The sequence below is a fragment of the Anoplolepis gracilipes genome, chromosome 15 (genome assembly GCF_047496725.1).
Source record: "Anoplolepis gracilipes chromosome 15, ASM4749672v1, whole genome shotgun sequence".
Classification (NCBI taxonomy): domain Eukaryota; kingdom Metazoa; phylum Arthropoda; class Insecta; order Hymenoptera; family Formicidae; genus Anoplolepis; species Anoplolepis gracilipes.
This window is the reverse complement of record NC_132984.1, coordinates 6,458,045-6,482,899: the sequence shown is the minus strand read 5'-3', so window position 1 is coordinate 6,482,899 and position 24,855 is coordinate 6,458,045. Positions and strand designations below refer to the sequence as shown.

The 24,855-nt window shown below is 27.5% G+C and overlaps 1 protein-coding gene across 1 annotated transcript; it reads left to right on the top strand.

Moving 5' to 3' along the window:
• The first annotated feature begins 1,114 nt into the window (after positions 1-1,114).
• Positions 1,115-23,153, top strand: LOC140673972 (fatty acid synthase-like). The gene is given in 22 exon segments (XM_072907239.1): positions 1,115-1,442; positions 1,851-2,101; positions 2,671-2,902; positions 3,970-4,022; positions 4,024-4,395; positions 4,544-4,834; positions 7,277-7,484; positions 9,788-9,948; positions 10,221-10,538; positions 10,635-11,140; positions 11,309-11,613; positions 14,447-14,665; positions 14,668-14,844; positions 14,944-15,962; positions 16,100-16,350; positions 16,665-17,358; positions 19,280-20,105; positions 20,353-20,522; positions 20,525-20,842; positions 21,013-21,294; positions 22,714-22,971; positions 23,032-23,153. Coding segments are annotated over 22 exon segments (7,179 nt in total). The 5' UTR covers positions 1,115-1,273; the 3' UTR covers positions 23,131-23,153.
• The last annotated feature ends 1,702 nt before the right edge of the window (positions 23,154-24,855 follow it).

The window sequence follows — 24,855 nt, the reverse complement described above, 5'->3', positions numbered from 1 at the left end:
TTATTGTGCGTATAAAAATTACATTCAAAAATTATATTTTTTAACATACACACATTGTTTACATTATCAAATTAGTCACAAATTTTATTCATGGAAATAATATATATGATAAGAATTTTTTTACTATTTAGCTTTAATCTAAAAGCATAAGGCAATATATAGATTACTTTATTTACTTTACATGAAAGAAATTGTAAATCCATGTATGTAGAATATCATACAATTATAAACCTCGTTGAATTTTGTGTATGTGTATGGATGGATTGTGGCTCTAACTTCCAATAGAAAATTAAAAACTCATGTAGAATCTTTCACAGAGAAACTCTTTTAACTATTATATAACATATTTTTAAATACTCTATATATAAAGATTTAGAAAGATATTTGTCTAAGTATCAGCATAATATAAATCTATATAAACTGTGTTAAAAATTGTACATATTTTTTATTAGTCTACGTTTGAATTGGATTTGCATGAATATCGATTTTTCTTAATAATCTTATAATAAATAACAAGTAACGATTAAAATCTTTTGGAAATTTTCGGGATTATAACCTTAATCATAAATCATGGTCTTGTCGTTTCATCCTATATTAATATTGTAAAATATACAATAAATTGCAATATATAAATAATGCAAAAAGAAATTTTTATGTAAAAAGGCAAAAACAATAGAACTGGAAATAATATGCATTTGTGTCATCTGAATATATTTAATTGCAAATTTCAATACAATAGAAGTATATCACATAATAGAATAATCGCATTAGTATATTTTGATCGATTTCAAGATTCAAAAATTGTGTTATAATTAGATCTGGTATTACATATAATACCAGATCTAATTATCCATATTTACATATAAACATACTATACTTATTTTTTTCTCGAGTTATTAGTTTTTATTATTATTTCTAATCGTATACAATTATGTTTTTTAATTACTATAACATTTTAACTCGACTTAATTTAATTTGTTAACACATTTTATCAGAAAATTATTATTAATGATAAAATTTTGTAAAAATTTATATTTTTGTATAAACTTTGTGTACTATTGTTGATTTAAAAATCTGAAAATTGTACATTGTTTTTGAATGTTAACTACTTACTTAAAATTATGTGATTACTCCCCTTTTTGCACATTATAAATTTTCAGCTGGTAAAAAGCTGCTTCTTCTAGTTCTAAAATTTTACTTTTTTTTATTATAATATAATTTTAAAATCTAGAGTTATGGTATATTTTTCTACAATTGTTAAAATTTAAAGAAGATGGATAATAATAATCGATTCAATCCATATATCAGCGTTGATGCTGAAGAAGAAATTGTTATCTCTAGTATTGCCGGGCGGTTTCCTAATTCTGACAATATAAAAGAACTACAGGACAATCTTTTCAATAAAATGGATCTTGGTACAAGCAATTTTCGCTGGAGTAACTGTAATATCTTTTTCTCAAAATTGAGAATATTTTTGTTTTATTGAAAAAGTCTTATATTTTTTTTAATGTAATATATATATATATATATCATAGTTAAAAATTTGTAATATTTTTGTCAATATATTTATAAATCTAACATATTAAATTCGAAAAAGTTTCATTTACAAAATCATTAAAGCAATTAATACGTTATGCAATTTATGTTTACATAAATCACTTTTTGTTAACATTTTTAACAATTTTGTAACAATTTTTTTCTGTTTATTATCGTAATATTATTTTTCATTTTATATCGAAGTTTAATTGAGATGTCGTGTATTTTTTTAAGAATATTGTAATACAAATATTATCAATGACTTAACAATATGACAATATTATATTTATTCTTATTATAATAAATCCTAACAGTTGCATATGAGATGCCTGCTAGGGTAGGAAAAATGAACAATATACAAAAATTTGACGCAGAATTTTTTAATATATCGACCGAAGAAGCTCATGTAATTGATCCTGGAAGTAAGATATTACTTGAGCACACTTATGAAGCAATTATTGATGCAGGCGTAAATCTTGCAGAATTACGAGGAACAAACACAAGCGTTATCACAGCAATAAGTGTTCATGATACACATCTGGAGTTAATATACAATAAACCTCACGTATGTGATTCAAATTGATTATTCAATAATATAAGTATCAGAAATCAATAAAAAGATACGCGCTATTAAAAAGTACATAAATATATGTGTGGATTTATTTAATTTTAAATGTTTAATAATTACACAAAGTGTTATCGCTTTAAGAAAATTATTTATTAAGGATTTATAAAAGAATTACAAGTAAGAGAAGATACTGTTTCTCCCGTACGTTTTTCTCGTTTCGCATCTATCGTTCGACTTCGATCGACTTTTTTCTCTTCGTTTTCGATTTTTGATTTGCTCTGTCTTTCGAGCTCGTCTCTTATTATTATGAATTAGAAAGTCGCGTACATAAACATCGTCATCGAAAACATATGTTCGACGGTCGAGAATTTTAAATATAACGATCGATATAATAATACGACACATATATACAAAATTAAATGTCCTTTACAAAAATGTCTTTTACGCAAAAATAACTCCCCATATGTTAATATGTATATAAAGTATATTACACTGAATACAAAAAGATATAATAAAAACAAATATTTTTTTATACATATAAAAACTATATGATAATTACTAACTAGATTGCTGGATTACCCATGCTTGGAGTCAATAAAAGTATTGCAGCAAACAGAATTTCTTATTGGCTCGGCATTACTGGACCATCGTATAACATCGATACTGCATGCAGCTCGAGTCATTTTGTTATGGTTGAAGCTTACAAAATGATTCGATCTGGTATTTGCGAAGCGGCTATTGTTGCTAGTGTCAATTTATGCGTTCATCCCTATGTAACTCATCAGTTTTTTCGTTTGGGTTTGTGAAAAATAATATTGGGTTCAAAGTTATTGAGTAGTCAAATTATCTAATAAATATGTTAATAAATATTTACTGACAAATTCATTATGTTTACAAAGGAACAAGCCCTGAAAAGGAATGGGAGAAAAAAATGCAGTAATTAGTCGCTAATTAAATAATCAAAACCTTAGTATTAATAATCATTAGGATAATTCAAATTTCTAAATTACTTTCAATAAACGCTCACGAAGAGCATAGCGCTAAGAGCGGATTTGTTCGCGCTGACTGCTGCGCTAACAAATCCGCGAGCGCTGCGTAATACGCGCGCGACAAATCACATCGTGACAGGCGCTACTTAAAATCAAAACGGTCGCCCGGAGGAGTGACAAACAACAAAAAATTTACTTTAACAAAAGATGACTTTGATCAAGGTTTAGATTAACAATATAAAAAAAATGAGAAAATTCGCAAACATTCTCGAATCTTTAGCTTATAAAAGCTCCTGCGCGCGACCGCCACTTCGCACTTGAACTCGAGCTCCGAAGCGATAGTGCGTGATCCTTCTTTCTTTAGCAAAATTCGTGGTAACTATTCGAAATCTTTGCTTTCTTCGAATAGCTGTAGCTTTCAGACAGTGAATTTTCATCTTCGCTTACTAAACAACGTGCCGATTACTTTCGCGTTTGAAACACGTCTTACTGCAGCTGCAGCTTGGTGCAACTCAGTAACGAACCGTTAGTCGTTCAACCTGTAAATAAGTGTAAATAGTTATATTTTAGACAATAAAAATGGTTTATTGCAAATCGATTAGTAATTTAAGAGAACGTTGGACTTATCGGATCCGTGATTTTTACGAGTCTTTGTCGCTTTTTATCGCGCACACACATTACATAATTTTTAATTAATTTTTTGTTTAATCATATTTTGTTAAATTTGATAGTTTTTGTTTTTTAATAATAATTAATTTGCTCACATATATTTATCAAAGTTTGCAAAGAGATACTTGTTAGTATAATAAAGAAACTAGAAACAAAATTATATCTTTTTTATTGCTTGAAACAAATAAACTACTGACATTATTTTAGGAGTTCTATCTGCTGATGGCTACTGTAAACCTTACGATGAAGAAGGTACATGCGACTGGTTACATGCGTAGTGAATCAGCTGTAGTGGTATACCTACAAAAAGCAAGAGATGCAAGAAGAATTTATGCGACTTTTGTCTATGGTAAAACCAATTGCGATGGCTATAAAGAAGAAGGAATTACCTTTCCATCATTTGACAAGCAAAAAATGTTACTGGAAGAATTTTACGAAGAATGTGATATTTCGCCTCTTGAGCTATCTTACATGGAGGCTCATGCAACTGGTACTCTAGTTGGAGATCCTGTGAAACTTCAAGCCATCGATGAAGCTTTGTGCGCTAAAAGAGACTCTCCTCTGTTATTGGGTTCAGTGAAGTCGAATATTGGACATTCTGAACCCGTGAGCGGTCATTGTCAAATTGCAAAAGTATGTTTACAACAAGGTACGATAAAATTAAAATATATGATCTAATGCTACATGTAAGCTTATGAAAGTATTTTTTTATTATTTATTATAATTATAGAACTTGCAAGATATTATTATCACTATAAAAAACTGTATTTATCTCATAAAGGTTATAATAGCGATGGAAACTGCTATAATTGCGCCTACTATACATTTTAAACATCCACGAAAAGATATGACTGCTATCATTGAAGGAAGAGTAAAAATAATCACTGAAAAGACAGAATACAAAGGTGGTTACATCGGTATTAATTCCTTTGGATTTGGAGGTGCTAATTGTCACGTATTATGGAAATCAAATCCAAAAATTAAAATTAATAATAAAGCAGACGATAATTTACCTAGACTAGTAGTTACATCTGGACGTACAGAGAAAGCAGTTAAAATTATATTAGATGACGTAAGTACACATTACAATTTCAATAATAATAATTTATAAGGTTTTTAAATAAAACTAATAAGAAGAAAGGCAATATAACTAAACAAAACTCTTAAGTATCAGTTACAGTTACACAAATTGTACTAACAAGGGAAGATATTGAAGTATCCCCCTCCGATTTTAATGCGCTTTAAATATGTTGTAGTCTAGGTCAAAATAGGGGACACGTATTTTTTTACGTGCCCATACGGGCGTTAAAGTAATAAAACACCCTCTTGAAAAAAATCGGTTTTTATATTTCTAAGCAAATACCGTCGAAATGGTAAGAGATATAAAAAAAAGCTTTAAATAAAAGTTTTACAGTTTCTAATGTGCTCTAAAACTGTGCAATTATATTTTTCGAAAATGTCATATTTTTTAAAATCCTCTCTCTTCCCTTCATTTTTGAACGTTGCTTGTAACGTCGTTACCGTTACAGTTACTTTTTCCAGTAACTGTAACAGAGTAACGGCGTTACAAATTTTGTTTGTAACGGAAAAAGTAACTTCGTTACATGTTTCAATAACGAAATTAAGAGTTACTTTTATCGTTACTTTTCAGACAGCACATATCTTTAAAAAATGCTTAAGAGACAACTTAAAGACGTATTATTATCTTTTCAATATTTTTAAGACATCTTTCGACCTTTCTGTGCAGTCTAGGATTTTTTTTAAGTATACTTGAATATACTATACCTTTTTCGAAAATAATTTTCAAATAAAGAAACATTGATATTTTTCATGCATATGCACGCATGCATTTTATATGGTACATGTAACATTATACTATAGATACGTGCACACATATACGTGAAATGGGACTTAAGATTGATAAGAGTATTGAAACGCAATATCACGTACTTAAAAACTGGTGGCATCTCTTTCTAGTATTTATCTACTTTGTAAAAAACATTTAACTAGACAAATAATTCAATGATTAATCAAGAATTCGATGTTATGAAAATTATCGTATCCTGTTAGAATTTTAAAATAAAAAAAATTGAAAAGACGCAAAGAAAGCGATTAACTATATATTTACCAATCTATTGAAAGTAAACTAGCAATAAAAATATTACTTTATTTATATTTACAGAATCTAAAAGTGTTTAAGAAAACTTGTTTAACTTTTTTCCAAAAGTTTCCTTTATTGAAAATAATTTATTATTATCAAAATTATTACACACTTTATATCAATATAGCAATATCACTATCAAAAAATTATATCATTTTGATTACTTTACTGTAAAATAATGTTCAAAAATTTGTAGTGCTTAGTGTAAAAATTTGATCTTATATTAAAAAAATTTTTTTGTAAAGTTTGTATTGTATACAAAAAAAGTAACGGAAATTGTAACGATTCGTTACTTTTTGAGTAACGATAACGGTAACGAGTTGCTTTTTGGAAAAAAGAACGGTAACGGTAACGAGAGTTACTTTTATAAAGTAACTTTCCCAACTCTGGTAAACACACTTGAAACACACTTGACCGCAATTGACAAATACACACGTATACACTTACGTATATATGTTTACTAAAATCAGTCCCACACACATATATAGTATGTACGTATTCTGTAATCTTATAATTTCAAAAATTTACAACTTTAATCGGTATATTTCGGCGAGAAAAAATCGTATATTGGTAAAAAAATATTGATTTTAAAGAGGAAAAATAGGACTATATGAAATCATGGATTAAATTTATAATTTATATAAAATTATGTCTCATTAAAGTATTAAACTAGGGTTATTCTCTGTTTGCAACTTTCGGCTACATTTCGTGATTCACGCCTACTGCCTCCCCATTTATTACTCACGCGTTAACAACATGCCGTCTGCATGTAACTAAGGAGCGTGGTATTTATTGTTTAGTTTCAGTTTTGCAAATATAATAGGATAATATACGTGCCGTACTCCTTTTCCTATAATTACGCGCGTTTCGTTGTTAACGCGTGAGCAATAAGTAAGAAAGCAATAAATGTGAATAAGAATCAAGAAATTTAATCAAAAGTTGCAAATATAAAACAGCCGTATTAAATATCTCATAAATTATTCAATTTTTAGTCATAATATCTTCATAACTTTTTACACCAAATATTGCAAACAATCAATTTATATAAAAAAAATTGATTCTGTTTAAAAAGCTTGGTTTATCTGCACATCACCTTGGTACTTACTTAAGGTCAAACTAATTGCATCATCTTATATCCTTTTCAAAGTTACAACTTACTTTGTAGGAAACATTTTTCGATAGAAGCCTTGATTTTTGAAAAAAAACATTTGATGCGTGCGCTCTGATAGACTTCATACATATATATAAACTTTTAATTTTATTTAACTTCCGGAATATAATACTAACAATAAGATGATATTATAAGATAATTGTTACCATATATAGTTACAATTAATAATAACTTATTTATAGGTATACAGTCGACCGATAGATGTAGACTATATTTCTCTGCTACATCATATTCATAGTGACAATATAAAAGGTCATTTTTACAGAGGATACATAATTGCTGGATCTAAACTATCTGATAACGCAATAATTAAGATGGAAAGCAACGTATATACAAAAAGACCGATTTGCTTCGTATTTTCTGGAATTGGATCTCAGTGTTTTAACATGGGTAATTAAATTACAATATACACACACGCACGCGCGCGAGCACGCACCACGTACGCACACATATATGCATATATATATATACAGGATGCGGCTATAATCTGGACAAAATTCGATTTGAAATTCTCGCTATATTATAATTCCGCCGGATGCGCTAAGTGGAACTAATGTATAGACACACATGTGGGTAAAATGCTCGTAAATAAAAAATAACGGAACACGTGTTGCACAGCGCAAAATATAATCAAAGAACAGCGATAATTGAAAACCTTCGCGCCGGACAGATATTGCTTGAAATAATCAATTTTTACGGATACTCCCGATTAATAGTTACGACATTGTACAAAAGTATACGACTTCAGAGAAGTCTGAAGAAGAATCCTCCACACTAGCAAAAAAAGATATAGATTTGAAACTCTGCAGCTTAATAAGAAAAATTATCTTGATAAATTCAAGTAAAGTTTCGTAAAGTACAATGTTTTACCTACAAAATATATTTTTTTTAATTTTCCTACGATTTTGACCAAATTACATGACTTTGAAACTAATCTGTATTTTTCAGAAATATTGTCGACACTCGGTGAAAAATCATCGTAGGAAAATTTAAAGAAAAGCATTTTGAAGCTTAAAGTTTCAGTTTTAACGTGCTATCAATAATTTTTTAAAACAATTTGATCTTACTCCTACGCTCTAAAAAAGAAACATTGTTTTTTCTTTAAATTACATATTTTTGACATTCTGCAGTTCTTTAAAACAATTTTTCTCGAAAAATTTAAGTCACATTCCTTAAACTACAACATTTTTCCTACAAAATCCTTTTCTTAAAACTTTCTTAAAACTATTTTCTTTTTGACCGAATTACATGACTTTGAAACCTGTCTTACATTTTTATTGAAAAAAGACGTTTACCGCCGGCATGTGCGCGTATGTGTTTGTAATAAGTGCTGAATTATCTGATATCTGGTTATCCGGCACATCTCTAATTGTAATAATTATACTTCATTTTTTTACCACTCTGCAACGCGCTATTCATTATCTGCAGCCGTATTTAAGTTTATGTCATAAGCAAATACACTTCTCAACAAAATTAAAAGATCACTTAAAATTAGCGTGAAAAAATAAGGTCAAATTCAATTTCACGTATCTTTGCGAAAAATGGCAGCGTAGAGCGATGTTTAAAAAAGCATTTTAAACCTCGAAACCTCAAAGATACATGAAGTTGAATCTGACCCTTTTTCACGCTAATTTTAAGTGATCCTTTAATTTTGTTGAAAAGTGTATAAAGCTTGCAAAATGCAATTAATAATATTATATAACTACATCTATTAGTTTACTTCTTATACAGTCCGTATATAAAAGATTCAGATATATGTATTAAACTAATTTTTATAAAATTGAACAGATAAATATGTCTAAATAAATGAAAAAGTCTAAAACTACAATTTTTTCGATTAAAATATATAATTATAGAAAATCACAACTTTTAATATAGTTGTAGAAAATCACAATTTTCTACGTACATTTATAGAAATCTATAAACATGCTCAAATCACATAATTTGACATAAAAATTACACAGAAATAATGTAAAAAATTTTAGTCGCATTATAAAAAATGTAATTTTCGCATAGTTTTCGCGTGAAAAGTTGTAAAATTATTTCCAGGGATGCACATGTAAAATAAAAAAAAGAGGGTAGGTAAAATGTTGGTATAAACATCTGCAGACGAAGATCTACTAAAAAATTTAATGCACTTTTAGGTGAAATTAGGAGTGGTGTGAAAGTCCTCCATTTTAACCTAACATATTTAAAACTATACAATGTATGCAGTTGCATATTTAATAAGACTTTTTGAATAAATTATCTATTTTTTTAATTTTTATATTATATTGATTTTGCTATGTTAGATGTAACATTTCTAAAAAATTTTATTTTAAAGTGTTTTCTTAGTTTTCAGTAAAAAAATTACAAACTAAACTACAATATAATACAAATAACTAAATAATTGCAACAAAATCGACACTAATCAAATTACTATTAAAAGTGACTCATTTCGATCCCTTTGAAGCAAATTTTGACCACTTTCCCACTTTTTTATTTTCATGTTTAGTAGATCAAAAGAGAAAGAGCTATAAGAAAACATATGTAACTTTCGTTACACTTTTTGGGCAAAAATCAGCACATTTTACCCATCCTCTTTCAGAGATTTTATTTATATTTAGATTTATTATGTAAAAATATTACATTATTTGAAACAACGCGTATATCAACAATATTATGCAATAATATATTCTTTTAAAATATTGTAGGTCAAGCTTTAATGAAATTTCTAGTATTTACAAAAGCAATCCATAAATGCGATACTGTCTTAAGACCTCATAACATATTTGTCACAGATATTTTAATAAATGAAAACAAACATATTCTCGACAACATAGTTAATTTACTTGTGGGCCTCACTGGATTGCAGGTATGAACGTATTTGTATGTATAAATAAAGTATACTATCTGTAGGTCGCAAGATTTTTTTGATATTATCTAATTTTTGTAAAGCTTTATACTAAAGATCATAAAAAAACTAAAAATTCTTAAAAATAAAATAAAAGAATTGAAGTTAAAAAGAGCTCTTTAAATATACATAATTATATACAGAAAGCAAAATTTGCAATATTTTATAATATTATTTTATTCAAAAGAAGAATATAAAAAGTTGGAATGCATAAAAAATGATATGTATTGCAGATCGGAATAGTTGATCTTTTAACAAGCATTGGTATCACTCCTGATATTATAATGGGTCATTCCATTGGCGAGTTGATTTGCGGATATGCCGACGAGTGTTTAACGGCCGAACAAACAATCACAATGGCATATTATGTCGGCTTAGCATTTTTTAAGTCAAAAATAATAGATGGTTTAATGGCTGAAATTAATCTTGATTTCAAATCTTTGAAGAATATATGTCCATCGGATATTGACATAGCTTGTTACAATAGTTCAAATAATTCTATTGTAAGTGGACCAACAAACTCTGTAAAAGCATTCCTCGCAAAGCTACAGGTTTGTAAATGCTTAAATAGTTTAAATAGAAAAAAAATTATTTATTGCTTATAATTATGTTGAATTAAATAAACGATAAAGTTTATTTTTATTTAGAATAAAAACATTTTTGTAAAAGAAATTGCCTGTGGACATGTACCTTTTCATAGTCGTTACGTCGAGCCTGCAAGAGTTAAACTTTTGGAATATTTGAATCAAATATTGCCACAAACAGTGTCTCCAAGCTCAAAGTGGTTGAATGTGTTGAATGAATCTTGTGGATAGTTTAACTCATCTCCAAAGTCATGTCTAGCAAAATATTATACAAATTATCTGCTAACTCCGGTATTCTTCTTAGAAGCTGTGCATTTTATTCCAAATGACGCAGTGACGATTGAGATAGCGCCGCAAGATATTCTACAATACATTCTTAATAATTCCTTAGAAACAACAGTAACAAATGTCGCTTTATATAAATTTTCTCACAAACCGAACATTGAAATGTTTTTACACGGAATTGGAAAACTTTATACTGCAGGATTACAACCGCAGATTCCAAATTTGTATCCAGAAGTTAAGTTTCCTGTAAGTCGTGGTACACCGATGATTTCTTATCTTGTAAGGTAAATTACATTTGATATAGCACGAGTTCTTTTTAGTATAAAAAAACCAAAAAATTATAAAATTTTAAAAAATAGAAAATTAAATTGCATTACTTTTAAACGTTTAAAATGATAAAAAAACACAAACTAATGTTTCATACATTGTTGAATTAATGAAATACCTTGCAGATGGGATCATTCCGAAGATTGGTACATGTTTTATCATACCGGACAAAGAAAACTTGATGTTGGAGAAGTTACTATTTCTATTAATTTATTAGAGGAAGAATTTTCATATATGACCGGACATGTCATTAATGGAAAAAATTTATTGCCGGCTACAGGATATCTTTCACTTATATGGCAAATGATCAGCTGGTTGAAAAAGATATATTATCTCAATCTACCAATTATATTTGAAGATGTCAATTTTTTACGTTCTACGATTTTGTCAAAAGAAAATCCAGTCAATTTAACTCTTATGATTGAAAAAGGTAACTTTTGCAATTAAACTAATTTTGCGAATTAGAATATGAAAAGGATGAAAAATTTTTACATAAAATATAAATAAACAAAAAATTTAGTTGAGAAAAATAAATAAAGAAAAGATTTACATCTAATAAATATAAATCGTTTTATATTATTCACATTTTATTCGGATAGAAATTGTCCGAATAAAAGTGAAAGTCAGACATTTATCTGTCCGAATAATTGTTAAAAAATCAGTTTAATATCTGAACCTCCTATATGAGGATCAGAAATTATGTTGACATAAAGGTAATCTTTAAGTGATATAAGCTGTTGAATAACTCTTACATATTTTGTCAAAGGTGTTCATGCCTCCTTTTAAAATTAGTATTAAAGGAAAGTAAAATTCGAAAAATTCTAATTTTTACAGAAATATGTGTTTACATAGTCTGCAATCTGAGTTGGTAAAGACCCAGATGTAATTTAAATTATTCTTACTACCGAAACAAACAATTACACACTAACGTCCTTATACGTAATTTCAGTACTAACAAATTTTTTTAGAAGAAGATACCGAAGCACGTCATATATTAGTTGTTCTAAAATTTACAGTAAAAAAATTGATTGAGTTATAAAGACTCACCATGCCGACGAAGGGATTAATTTTACGATAAAGCAAATTTTTTTCATCGATAAAGGAAAAAGCGGTATTTTTACCGTTTCTTCAAACTTTTTTTTTTTTTAATATGATAAAAAAAGTTTCCGTTAATATTTTTTGAGTGAACATTTTAACCTATCGGAGACATTTTCAAAATCGATTATGAAACGTTATGAAAGAAACATTAGTGAAACATTTCTAAAACAAATATGTGCTATCTGGACAAAATCCAATTTCTATTGTCAATTTACAGTAGACTGAGTTGCAAATTTATTTAATTTTTATATATTGTTTTCATTTTTGCTATTTTAGTCAATATGTTACTTTAATTTCTTGGCAAACTTATCTAATTTTATGCCGTCAATCTATTGACAATATTATATATATATATATATATATATATATATATATATATATATATATATACTAAAGTCTACATCAAAATTTTTCTTTCTACTATCTTAAATAAAATCAATGAAAATGTCATTGATTAAAGTAATGACAAGATTTCACAAAGCTTAATGAGTATAATACTTATTTCTAATAAAAATACATTTTTTTTCTTTTTTTGTTTTACTGCTTATGATTAATGATAAGATTACACTGAAAACCCACTATCATAAATTCATTTTAAATAGATTCAGAATTCAGAATAGATTTTAGTTTGTAATAAAAACTGAATAATTTATAAGTGAAACTTCTTTTTATTAATAATAATACATTGATTTATTTATGAATTAATTTATGTTGGATTAATTATTATATTTTTATAGATACTATTTATAAACATTTCCCCTAAATACTTTGTAGAAATTGTTTTTGACAGACTTAATTGCTTAAGTATCATACAAGCTTTATTTTAAAATGTTAAACAAATTTGATCATCTTATAGCGAATTTGGTTGAACTGCACTTATGCACACTAATGCACACAAAAGTTATCGTACACAAACTTACATTAGCATAAATAATTAAAAAAAGGAAATAATACTAAGAACCATTATTAGTGTTCAATATGAATAATAATAATAATAACAATTTATATTATTATAATTACCTTAATTTTTTGATTACTTATGTTTACATTGTAAATTTGTGTATAATAATTTTTAATATGCACCAATCGAATTTGCTATTAAGCATAGCATATTTAGCATTTTAAACATTGAAGAATTTCAATGCATAATTCTAATTTTATTAGTAAAAAACTAAATCAATACTTTCAAAATACCTTAACATTAGAATTGAACTACAATTAGTAATGATCACAAATATACCATATATATAGTTTTGTTGTTTCGCACTTAAGCATTCCTCTGACAAGCACAGCATAAAATTGCAAAAATTTACGCTCAATAAAGTACAATTAAGGGATATCACAGCTTTTTTTTAATTACAAAATTATTTATAATTTACTTTTACGGTTATTGAAAATATTAATCTAAGTTTCTGACAAAAAAGCATATCTGTTGGCGAGAGCGCGAAGTATCGCGGATTGCCGGACGATCGGTAGCGAGCGAAAACGTTCTAGGAGTCTCGAGACAATAAACGGACAACGGACAAGAGTCAGGCTGTAAGACGGACGACACTTTAGACAAAAATTTAATAAAAGGGTCAAAGTCCTTAAATATTATTTACACTATTTACAGATTCTTGAATTAGTTTGAGAGATCAAAAAGGCGTAGCCGGCTTAGGGCTTTCGATGCGCACTATCGAGAATTTTTATCTCACTGACCGCGGAGCTACGGAGCAAATAAAAACGAATAAAATTAAGCTACTCAGTTTCACCGCGCGAACAACGTGATAAGATCACCGGGTAGAGAGATTTCGAAAGCCTAACAATTAGAGCGAACGACGCGATTACTCTTTCTATATCTTTACGTAAACGAGACGTAGCGAGAAGTGCGCAGCGCGCTTCGCTTCCGAGGCGCTATTAATTACGAGCGCCGAAATGATCGTTAATAATTAATTTTGCAGATCCTCAACAATATCAGATCATTAATATCATAATCATTTTTCTTAAAACTTAAATTTATTTTTGTAATTTACTGTTGCGAATTGTATATCAACATGTTTATACTACTTTCATGATTAAAGATTGGCTAATATATTTTTTAGAAAATATCATTATTAATTATATGATACAATCTCCTATTCTAAACCATATTTACAAGAAACTACTATCTTACGATATTCTTATAGGTAGTAACAAATTCGAAATAATCGAAGGAGATAATGCTGTCGTTACTGGAAAAGTACAAGTTCCAGTTAATATTGAAAACGAGAAAATATGTACTACATTTATGGATCGAAATGACAACGACAAAGAAGAGATGACTATGAAAGATATTTATAAAGAATTAAAACTTCGTGGTTATCAATATATGGGCGAATTTCGTGGACTAAAAAGCGTGTCAGTCACAGGAATGGTCATATCGTCTGGTCTGACAACTGGGTAACATTTATGGACAACATGTTACAGATGATGATTTTAGGACAGAATACGAGAAATCTCTTTGTACCAACAAGAATTCGTAAAATGGTAATTGACCCAAAATCTCATATAGAACACATCAGAAAATTTTTAAATAAAAAGAACGGTAAGTTTACAGTGTTATAAGTAGGCACAATATTTAACGAAAAAATATTATTTTTTTTAAATATGCATATATTTAATATGTTATTGTGTTATATTGCAGAAATCCTTGTACAGAATTACAAACATTTAGATACTTTGATATCTGGAGCAGTAGAAATATACGGCGTCATAGCTACAGCTATATCTCGCCGACAAAATGTAGACAATCCCGTTCTTGAAGAGTACAAGTTTGTCGCTCATCGAGATTTAACTGTGATGTCTTTGCAAGATGCAATAAGAATGTCGGTGCACATTGCGCTTGAGTGTTACAATATGATAAACGTAAAAATTATCGAATTTATCGAGGATTGCGATCAAGTGATGACGGCGAGTTTAAATTGTTTATTTATGAATACAGTTTTAGAACAATTACCACAAATTCAGTCTAATATAAAACTGGTCACAACACACAAGCAGTTCAAAGATATTGCTTTGCCTGACAACGTTACTGTAACAGAATTTAGTGAACTGACCAAAAATGAAAATTTTTTAATAGTCATTGGTTTTGGAATTTTAACAAAAAATAAGGACAAATTATATGAACAATTATTATCGGTCATGATGCCGAAGGGCTTTCTTCTGACATTAGAAGAGTTGGATGCTACTTACGACTACTCATGTCTGGATAAGTATGGATTAAAAGTAGTTTTAGAGAAACGCACCAACGATAAGACAATTATATTATTGAGAAAAATACAAGATATTAAGAGGAATCAGCAGATTGTGCACGTGAACAATTATGAATTCTCGTGGATAGATAAACTTCAATCACTCATGAACGTAGAAAACGAGGCTACAAACACGATTATAGTCGTTGCAGAAGGAGACTTCGAATGCGGGCTAATCGGTCTTGTGAATTGTTTGCGAAAAGAACCGGGCGGTGAAATGATTAGAGCTGTATTTATTCAGAATAAGGATGTGCCTGTTTTTTCATTGCAAGACTCGTTATACATGAAACAGCTACAACTGGATATACCCATCAATGTTATACGTTCCGGTAACATTTGGGGATCTTACAGGCATTTTCCATTACCTTTACTAGAACCAAAATACGTAAAAAGTGCTTATGTTTCTCAATTGGTACGTTAAGAAGATTTGGTACATATTTAAAATTGAAATAAAAATTGAAATAATGATTTGTGATATTTTTATTTATAAATTAAGTAATTATTTATTTTAATATGACTAAAATACTTTGTTATATTTATATATTCCAGATACGAGGTGATCTGAGCACTCTTTGTTGGATGCAAAGCAGGATATCTTCCCTTAACAATAATGAAAAAGATCTAATAAAAATAGTCTATGGGTCTATTAATTTTAGAGATATCATGACAGCTAGCGGCAAACTTATTTCGACTTCCTTCGAATCTATCGCGTTCGATCAAAATGGTAGTTCTTTAATCGGAATGGAATTTGTTGGTTTTAATAAAAATGGACAAAGAATAATGGGATTGTGTTCAAATGAGTAAGATAACGATACATACACAGAGTCATAATTAATTATAATAATATTTTTAACAAATTTTTAATAAAATTTTAAAATTTTCAATTTTTATATTACATTTTATATTAAATTTTTTAAATTATAAATATTTTTAATAAAATAAGAAATGAATGAATTGTAATATTTTATATTGTTATATTTTATATGCTTTTTTAACTTTTATTATGTACGGAATATCATTAAAAATAGAAACAACTTTTAACTTAATTTTAATATAATCATAAATACTACATAAATACTTTATATTAATTATTTTTTTAAATTATTATTTTTAGGGCAATAGCAAATGTTCGCGCAGCTGATAAATATCTCAGCTGGATCATACCTGACGAGTGGACGATGGAAGACGCAGCGACGGTTCCTTGCGTATATAGCACGTGCTATTACGCTTTGTATTTGAGAGGTCAAATGAAGAAAGGTGACAAAGTGTTAATTCATTCTGGTACGGGAGGCGTTGGTCAAGCAGCGATTTATCTCGCGCTTCACGAAGGTTGCGAAATATTTACAACGGTTGGGAGTGTCGAGAAACGAAACTTTATAAGAGAAACGTTTCCCTCTATTCCCGAGGATCATATTGGAAACTCTCGAGACACGAGTTTTGAACAAATAATTTTCGAGAAAACGGCAGGTCGCGAAGTGGATATCGTATTAAATTCTTTAGCTGAAGAGAAACTGCAAGCATCCATTCGTTGCTTAGCAAAGGGTGGACATTTCCTCGAAATTGGAAAGTTTGATATGATTTCCAATAATCCTTTAGACGTATTTGCATTTTCCAAGGGTATTAGTTTCCATGGTATTTTGTTAGATAAATTATTTTCTGCAAAACAAGAGAGTAAGATAACATTGTCGAATTTAATAATAGAAGGTTTAAAGAAAACCGCTATCAAACCGTTAAGCAGAAAAGTTTTTGAAAGGGATGAAGTGGAAGCTGCGTTTAGATATATGGCTGCTGGAAAACATCTCGGCAAGGTATGAATATTTTCCAATATACATAAAATGAACAGAATAATTAGAGTATTAAATTCTCAAAAAATATACAGTTTTTTATCTTTTGCATTATCTTTATTACATATGAAAAAATCGTTCTCTATGTTTATACTTTAAAACTTGAACATTTCTATAGTAAGACTATTTTTATTTCTTTGATTTGATTGTTAAATTTTTCATTTCTTCTTATATTAAATCTTATAAATATTTTATCTTTTTTATCTCTACTCTTGTTTTTCCCTTATAAAAGGGATGAGTATTGATTTATTAATGTTTATAAATCAATCGTTTTTAAATATTTTTCCACACTTTTTACATAACTTCCTTCATTTCTTCTTCGCTCTTTTCTAATATTATTATATTATCAGCATATCAAAAACCAGCAAACAAAATTTGCAATCTCTCATTGTTACATGTTATGTTTCCAATTTGATTTTTGTTTATTTTTATTTTTATTTTATTTTAAATTGAATATTGTTAACAATCATAAATCTTAATTGTTTTTCTCGCGTAAGCCCAAAACTTGTGTCACTATTTATTTTTGCATTTCTTTGTATGTTTATTTTATTTTTTTCAACTCTATTTTTATTTCCCTTTTACTTTGAGATCTCTTATTCTCGATTATATTACAGAGACTTTAAGAAAAAATTAAACAGCTTCTTTTCTTTGACATGTTGCATTTTCTTAATTATGCTGTAGTACATGTACGGGTGCTTCCGCACATACAGATCAGTAAATTGGGTTGCCTATCTGACGATCGGTAGGGGCATGTTTTACCGAGCTCGCATAATGGAAAATTAATAAAATTAGGGGATCGATTACGTAATTTTTTCTTTGTGAAAAGTGCAAAAATTACATGATTGATACCTTAAATGCAAATCCGGTAATAAATGAGAAAACTGAAATCGGCATTTAACATACAGTATATAATTGTAATATTTAATAATATGAATAAAATAACATATACAGAGAAAATTTTACATTAAAAATAACTATCGTATGTTGTAACTGTGGACCATTAAGAACATTCCAAGTTAAAATGCTATGTAAAACTGTAAAAATTGACGTAATTAATGTAATTTTTACCTAAATTACGTCAATTTTTACAGTTTTACACAGCATTTTAACTTGAAATATTCTTAATGGTCCACAGTTACTCTACATACCATAGTAATTTTTAATATAAAATTTTCTCCGTGTAGATAACACAATTAAAATATAATAACATAGATAAAATAGGAAATAAAATATAATAAATTTAAACAAAAATCATTTTACTTCTTATTTTATCTGTCTTATTATATTTTAATTGTGTTAATTGTATTAGTATATTTTAATTATGTTAATTGTGTTATTATATATTTTAATTGTGTTATTTATCTTATTTTATTTATATTATTAAATATTACAATTATACTGTATGTTAAAAGCCGATTTCAGTTTCCTCATTTACTACCGGATTTGCATTTAAGATATCAATTACGTAATTTTTTCACTTTTCACAAAGAAAAAATTATATGATCGATCCTCTGATTTTATTAATTTTCGATTATTCGGGTTGGTAAAGCATGCCCCTGCTGATCGTCAGATAGGCAACCCAACTTACTGATCTGTATGTTGCAGAAACAGCCTGTACAAGAGTTACATACATATATTATGCTTGTTTCCTTTTTACATATGTTTGAAAAACCCTTTCTTTTTAAAGATCTCTCTTTATTGACTTATTTAAATTTTTTTTATTTTTTTTATTTAGAGCCACACTTTATTTTATAAAGACAGTTTATTTATTTTTACAATTCTCTATCTAAAATTTTTATTTTTTCTAACAGTTTATTTTCTTTCACATTCTCTTTTTTCTTGATTTTAAAATATAATATAATTTGCATATCAATATTATTTGTAGATAATAAAAGTTCATAAAGAAGATGAACCCTTGGATACGCCTATACTTGCACATCCCCGATACTACTGCCTGGAACACAAATGCTACATTGTTTTAGGTGGTTTAGGTGGTTTCGGTCTAGAATTAATTGACTGGTTAATTATACGGGGTGCAGAAAATCTAGTAGTAACTTCGCGAACTCGGATAAAAAATGGTCCCCAGCGCTCAAGAATAACATTATGACAATCTTATGGTGTGAATATACAAATTGTTACAACGGATGATACTTCGAAATACTAAGACTGTGAATCTATATTAAAATTTGCCGAAGAACAAGGTCCTGTGGATACTATATTCCATCTCGCAGTTGTGTTAAAAGATAATATATTCAAGAATCAGTCCCCACAAACATTCGAAGATTCCTTTGTGTCAAAGGCATGGACGACGAAAAATATGGACCAATTATCAAGAACAATTTGTCCTCAACTTTGACATTTTGTTGTTTTCTCTTCCGTTTCATGCGGAAAAGGTAACGCAGGTCAAACAAATTACGGAATGGCAAATTCCGTAATGGAAAGAATTTGTGAGAAAAGAGTGAAAGAAGGTTTACATGGTTTGGCTATACAATGGGGCGCTATTGATGACGTTGGGCTTGTCGCCGATATGCAAGAAGACGATAAAGAACTTGTCATTGGAGATACATTGCAACAAACAATATCTTCTTGCTTGGATACACTAGAAATATTCTTGCTACAAGATCGGGCAATCATAAGCAGCATGGTTGTTGCCGAGAAAAAAAAAGATTCTCAAGCAACAAATCCACTTGTAGCGGTTGCAAACATTATGGGTGAGTTCATAAGCAATTATTATATAAAAGATTCGTGACGTAACATTTATATAAAATAAAATAAACTTTTATTTGATAATTTTATTTATAGATTTAATTTTATAAAAATTGTATTATATCGAAATAAATGAGTGCATTAAAAATATTGCAAGAAATGTTAATAATTATTATATTGATATCAACATTAGGTAAATTGCGGTTAAAATTATATCTAAATGTTTAATTCTTTCTCTAATTTTTAAAATAGGATTAAAAAATACAAATACAGTCGCGTCAAATGTATCACTGGCTGAATTAGGCATGGATTCAATGATGGCAGTAGAAATTAAACAGACGTTGGAAAGAGAATTCGATATTTTATTGACAGCGCGAGATATCAGAAATCTCAATTTTGCAAAACTCAGAGAAATGACAAATATAGAGCCGATCAAGAAAAGATATACGACGCCACTGAAGATGATACAAATGATGATGCAATTGATTTGGACGGTTTTAAGCTATTAACTCGAAAACTGAAAGATTCAGACTTGACTTCAGATATTTATGTAGAACTCGCTACGAAAAGAGAAGTTGCTGGAAGCGAAATATTCTTCATACTAGGAATTGATGGTTGTGCAAGCGTATATAAATTGATGGAATCAAAAATTAATTCTTCGGCCATATGTTTGCAACACGGTGTACTTAATATGCCGGGTTTTACTACTTCAATAATGAAATCAGCAAAATATCTTCTGCCTGTATGATTATAAGATAATCTATTTGAAAAACTTATTATTAAACTGCCATTTAAATAATATTTGATTATACGAATACATATGTGCATGCATGTATGTTTTTTTATGTACCGTTTCATATATTTTATGTTTATTTTTTATGTATTGTTTCATATTTTTGTTTATTTTTCCAGCACATATTGGAGAAAATGCAAGGTCGAAAAGAATTTTTAATTGTCGGTTATTCATTTGGATCTTTAATCGCCATTGAATTAGCAAGATTATTAGAAACAAGGAATTTTTCTGGACGTTTAATACTTATAGATGGAGCTCCTAATCAAATAAAATATTTGATTAGGATCTCCATCTATAAGTATTAAACTCAAAAATTGTTTTCTCATACTTCGGAACAAGAGTTACAAAATAATATTTTACTTTATTTAAAAAACGTATATCTTAACTCTAAGAATGAAATGGTTAGTCAATCATTAAAATATATTATAACATCTTATTGCAAAAGTGGTTAGTTAACTGTGTTTATATGTAGTTAGTAGAAAAAAAGGTTATATAAAATAACTTGTTAGAATGTGCATTAAAATAATAAAATAAAGTAAATTTTTTATTATTTTATTTTATAATCTTTTTATAATTTACATTACAAAAGATTGTAAAGTTTCTTTAACGTTTTTTGACTAAGCAAAACAATAACAATACATATATAAGTATATATACAGAAGTTATATAATATTAACAATAACACTATTGGACAAAGATTTCTTCAGGGATCTCGGAATATATTTTTTAGTAAATTTGTGTATGCTAAATTCAAATTTGATCGTAAAAATGTTAGTTTATCAGGATTTTGAAAAAATTACATTATTAAACGTGCAAGAAACCACGATTCAATTTTTGCCATCTTTGAGTAGATATATATATGTAGATAAGCTGACATAATAAGGGAGTTTATCACTGTTCAAATTAAAAGTTAAACATTCAACACTTTACGACAAAAATGTGTAAAGTTCCTGAAAGAACCGCAATTTACAAAAACGTGGCGTTAAATTGATAAAAAATACTATTTTTGTTACATTAACTTATAAAAGTCTATATATGTATAATTCAGCTGAGATGGTAAAAACTATTTTGTGTTTAATATATAGGTACACACAAATAACACTGTTCGACACAATTTTTGTAACAGGAGTGTGAATAGTCATTTTGAATGTATTTTTTTTCGCTGAACACGAATCTATTTTCAAAATTTGCCACGTCACAATTTTGAGAAAAATGGCATTTAAGAAACTAAAAATCATGATATTTATCTCCCAAATTTAGAAAATGGATTTATGTTCAGCAGGAAAAATACATTGGTAATGACTATTCCCACTCGTGTTACATAAAAAAGTCAAGTTTTGTCAGATAGTATAATTATCACTATATGTATATATCTAAACTTGCAAAAATTATGATTTTTTTATACATTTAATCTTAATTTTCTCAATATACTAATGAGTTTTTTAAATTATTTTTAAATCAGATTTGAATTCAGTACACCCACTGAAAAATATATGCCACGATCTCTGAAAAAAAAATTTATTCTATCGGACATTGTAATTAAAATATAATAGTTACTATTTGAACGTATATATATATAATCGATATTAAATTATAACAGTAATTTCAGATAATAAATCATTACTAATGATGAAAGAAAGAAAATAATTTTACTTATTAGTTTACAAATCTAAAGAAAATAACTTGATAATAAAGATACGGACGCAGTACTTCTAATATGCAAAAATACAGTATATTATTCTTTTTATATTCTTAATGTAGACTATTATTTTATGCAGACTCTATTAATTGTGCAATATAATATATTTTATTATTTACAGCCTGTATTAGAGATGAATAACTGCAGTACATGGGAAAAGAAGTTAGAATTATTTTTTGCTCACTTTTCGAAGGAAGCTAATGTATTGGAGTTAACTATTGAAAATCAAAAAATGTTATATTCGACGCTTTACGATCATGTAAAAGCTATACATGATTATAATATAACATCATTGCCACGCCTTAAATCATCTATAATACTCTTAAAACCCACACTTATGTCTATCACTTTTACTGAAGAAGATTATGGTTTACATAAGGTAAATTTGACTAGAGCACATTATTTTTAAGATAATTTTTATAAGTAAAAATATTTTTAGATTACCGAAAATGCAGTGCAAATTCACTACGTGGAAGGTACTCATCTTACAATGATGAACAATGACGAAATAGCATCATTTATTAATGAAACTTTGTAAATTAAACAATTATGATTCTTACAGATATTATATTTTTATATATTTTTTATACATTTTTTTTCTTTTTACAATAATAAATTGTTTTATGATACATATTAAAAACATATAAAAAAATATATTAACAACATTATGAATAATAATTTTGATATATTAAATATTTTTTATTTTGCATCATATATCTTATATATATATTATCATAAAATAGTTTACATTTGCAAAAAAATAAACAAATAATAAATATCTATAAAAGTAATAATATCTATAATAATATGATTATGTGGAAAGTACTAATATCTCAATAAGGAGAGCAAATTTATTATGTCGAGGGTACTAAATATCAGAATAATAAAATAAATTTAAATTAAATATACATATAACAAAGTTCTTATTAAAAATCTATTATCATTCCAGAGTATAAAAGTAGTCAATTTTTTTAGTTAACCAATTAATTTTTAGGTAATATGTTCGAAAAGTTATCTACAATAAAAGTTTATTATATAATTCGATTACTTTGTAGAAAACGTTTTGTTTTAATCACATTTCTCAGAAATTAATAACTAATAGTTAACAATTCTTAACTGCTTTTAAACTTTTGAAACGATAGTCTATATATTATTCATGTACCAAGAGTAAAAAGTTGCATAAAGTTATTGAATATATATAATTGGATATAATTAAGATTATAATTAAGAACTTAATAAGTGGTTACATATAATGAGAATCTTTAATTCTCTTTATATTTAAATAATCATTGAATGTATGAATTTATAAAAATCAGTAATGCAGGATAATTTATTTGACAATATACTACATTAATATGATTTTCAGTACACAATAATATTCAAAATTCTGTACTTTGTCATTATTGAAAAGTATATCTTTTTTACCAAAACGGTTAAATAGGGATAAAGTTAATAAGGTTATAGACATGTGTTCATAAAATAAGTTTAATTATTAAATATTAATTAATAATAAATTTTACTTTTCAATAAACCCTTTGTTGTATTATTTTGCATATTAAATGTGTAAAACACAAAAGTGTTATTGCAGTCAACATTTTATTTTATGAGTTAAAAAATTTATTATACATTACTACAATATTCATGCATAACAATGGTTAGAGTAATTAACACTTTTGTGTTTTACACATCTAATATGCAAAATAATACAACAAAGTGTATTTATTAAAAAGTTCGAATTGTCATTGGTTATACTATATATGGTAATTAAACTTTTATTAAAGTTATTTTATAAACGCATTACCATAACACTTATTAACTTTGTCGTACCTGTTGATAAAATATGAACAACCATTACGCAAAACATTACAATGTAGGGACAATGACAAAATAAATTAAAAAGTGCAAAAAATGATAAAAGAATAAAAGATTAAGCAAAAGTTATTAAATATCTTTTATTTTTAATTTATTTATAAATAAAAAGATATTCACTTTTATTCAATATTTTACTCTTCATATTTTCAATCAATAACAACATTTACTTATAAATTTATTTTTATTTATCACAAAAAATATCAGTTATACTGGCTAGTAAGAGCACGACACTGTTCTTTGAGCGCATTAATTTATTGAAAAAATAAGTCTAAAATTACATAGAACTATGTGTAAATTACATAAATCGCGAACGTTTCGGTCTACTTTAGGACTCTCTTCAGCGCTAAATTACATGTGTAAAACCGAGACAATTAATTTATTAAATTCTATT